Genomic DNA, 2,701 nt, shown 5'->3' with positions numbered 1-2,701 from the left:
AAAGACAACACCTGAGAAACAATTTCGCCGTAAACCCTGATGTCGTCTTGTGGACTAATGACTTCAAGGAGATGGGCTGGGAACATCTGAAAATGGTTTCCACCTAATTTCTGAGTAACTTCTAGACTGTTGCCAACAGCTAGCAGTCTCCTCAAGAGAAGTGAGTGTCCCGCTTCCAGGAACATGGATCTAGTCTTTTATAGATTTGGAAATTAAGGATTTCAGAAAAAAGAGAAGTGCCCTGCCAAGCCCAAGAAGCCTCTAGAAAAGGATTTTTTTTTTCCAGGGTGCACTCACTTGTTCCAGAGGCAAATTTACCGAGGTTTTCGGTTCCACAGAGAGAAACAGAAACAATGAAGGGGCAAGACTCCCTGTCCCAAACTTGAATGTGATCTAGCTTCAGGGACAGTTGTACCTTACTCAAAGACCCTAAGCAGTCCTGAGCTGACTCCACCAGAGACGGGTTTTTCAAGAGCTCTGGGAGGTAACTTACCTCCTCCTCAGGGAGGACCAGCCCGAGCTCTCCGAGAAACGCTCCGCAGCCCGGACGCTAATGAGGGTAACACCCACGGCCGCGCCCTCATTGGCTCCAGGAGGCCGGAAGTGCGTGCGTCTGACGGAAGTGTTCCTCTTCTACGCGTCCGCCGAGCGGGGCCCTTCAGGTAGGCGGGGCCCCTGGCTCCGAACTCTGGGACCGAGTTGTGGGTGGAGGCGGAGAAGGGACCCCGAGGGCCTGAGGAGGTGGTTCGGTTTCAGGTCGGGAAAAGCGGAAGAGTTTCGGGGGCAGCGGATTCCCGGCGACCTCTGGTGGCAGTCGGGCCTAGTCGAGCCGGCCGCCGCAGACCCAAATGCGGGAGCTTCATGTTCCCCGGTGGGAGATGGGATTTGGGGCTGTGATCGGGACTGGTCCCTGACCGCGTCCGGATGGTTGAGGTCCAGACGCTGCTCACTTCCAGCCGGGAAAATGTATGCGCTCATTTTCCGTGCTTTTGGATATGAGAACTTCCTTTAAGGCAGATCCGGGTGCGGGGTTTTCCTGAGTAACACTTTCGGCCTCACTAGAAAAAAACCTCAGAAAGACTGCCAGAGGCACAGTCGAAAGAAAAAACGGGTTTCTCCCCCCTCCTCCACACCCCCTCCCGCCCCTACGATGCCGTCCTAGAAAGAGAGGGTGTGTTTCAGTTGCAGGCTGCCCAAGTGGCAGTTATTGGGACTGCTTTAGGTATACGTTTATATATAGTAAATAAAACCACTTATTAATGGTTTCCCTTTTCCCAGTCAGCTCCACCCCCAGGTGGTTTGAACTTTGAGCCTCTTATAGTCCTGATGAACAGTTTCGCTTTCCTCAAGTTTAAGACACTTGGAACTTCAAGAATTGGAGGTTTATGCAATTTGAGACCGGTCCGCACTGAGCAGAGTTCAGAGGACTAAGAGACAGGTGAGCATGAATGAGTACCTTAATTCTCAAAAATGACAGTATTTGGGCTTCCCTGGTGTCGCTAGTGGTTGAGAGTCCGCCTGCCGATGCAGGGGACACAGGTTCGTGCCCCGGTCCGGGAAGATCCCACAAGCCGCGGAGCGGCTGGGCCCGTGAGCCATGGCCGCTGAGCCTGCGTGTCCGGAGCCTGTGCTCCGCAACGGAAGAGGCCACAGCAGTGAGAGGCCCGCGTACTGCAAAAAAACCCAAAAAAAAACAACAAAAAAAACCTTAGTTTTTGAGAGTAATTTTGCAGTTTCGGTAAAATGTGCACCACCTTTATTGAATACTAGGTGGTGCCCATGAGTTAATCTTTCTGGGATAAATCTCAAATAATGTAGCATGAGGGTAAGGTTTTTAAAGCGTCTTCATCTTCTCTGAAATTCATTTAGAATAGCTTTACCTCCTTACAGTACGTTGTGCCTTTATACAGTTCATTCAGTTAACGAATATGTAGTCTGTATTAAGTGCTGAAGAGGCTAAGAAAGGAATCAGACCCATTTTCTGCTCTCAGTTTATAGTCTGGAGAGGAAGACAGACAAATAAACAACAAGCTATGGTGAAATCACATATAATTCAAGGCAGACATAGTGTTAAATGGAGACTAAGACATAGAATGCAGTGGAAAAAGCAGTCATCATTATTCATTTACCATTTATTTATTCAGTACCTTCTATCTGCCCAGCATTGTGCTAGACGCTGGTGTATAAACAAAATGTAAAATCCTTAGTCTCAAATAACTCACAATGTAGTGATTGGGAGGGAACCAAGGAAGGCATTATGGAGAAGGTGAAACTTGACCTTGAAGGATGGATGACTTGGCCTTGATAGGTAGAAGAAAATGCAGGCTCAAAATAGAAGGATGAGGATTTCCCTGGTGGCACAGTGGTTAAGAATCCGCCTGCCAATGCAGGGGACACAGGTTCGATCCCTGGTCCAGAAGATCCCACATGGTGCGGAGCAACCAAGCCTGTGCACCACAACTACTGAGCCTGCGCTCTAGAGCCTGCGCGCCACAACTACTAAGCCCAAGTGCCTAGAGCCGTGCTCCGCAACAAGAGAAACCACCGCAATGAGAAGCCCACGCACCGCAATGAAGAGTAGCCCCCGCTCGCCACAACTAGAGTATGCCCGTGCACAGCAACAAAGACCCAACGCAGCAAAAAAAAAAAAAAAAGAAAAATATCCCCCCCCCCCCCCCCCCCCCCCCACCCCCCCCCCACC

General features: G+C 50.1%; 1 protein-coding gene across 2 annotated transcripts in view; it reads left to right on the top strand.

The window, feature by feature from the left end:
* The first annotated feature begins 622 nt into the window (after positions 1-622).
* LZIC (leucine zipper and CTNNBIP1 domain containing) overlaps positions 623-2,701 on the top strand; it is a 10,602-nt gene continuing 8,523 nt past the window's right edge. The window contains exons 1-2 of one of the 2 annotated variants that reach the window (XM_007453323.1): positions 623-662; positions 1,279-1,438. Coding sequence is in view for 1 of the 2 variants with exons in the window: in XM_007453322.1 (XP_007453384.1) it covers positions 1,327-1,381 (55 nt within the window). In the remaining variant the exon portion in view is untranslated. Of the gene's footprint in view, positions 663-1,278; positions 1,439-2,701 lie in introns of those variants that run through there. The other variant, XM_007453322.1, reaches the window with a different exon arrangement.

Source organism: Lipotes vexillifer, unplaced genomic scaffold, assembly GCF_000442215.2.
Source record: "Lipotes vexillifer unplaced genomic scaffold, Lipotes_vexillifer_v1.1 scaffold575, whole genome shotgun sequence".
NCBI classification, from domain to species: Eukaryota; Metazoa; Chordata; class Mammalia; order Artiodactyla; family Lipotidae; genus Lipotes; species Lipotes vexillifer.
The sequence above is the reverse complement of the archived record's forward strand: the minus strand, read 5'-3'. Positions and strand labels throughout refer to the sequence as shown.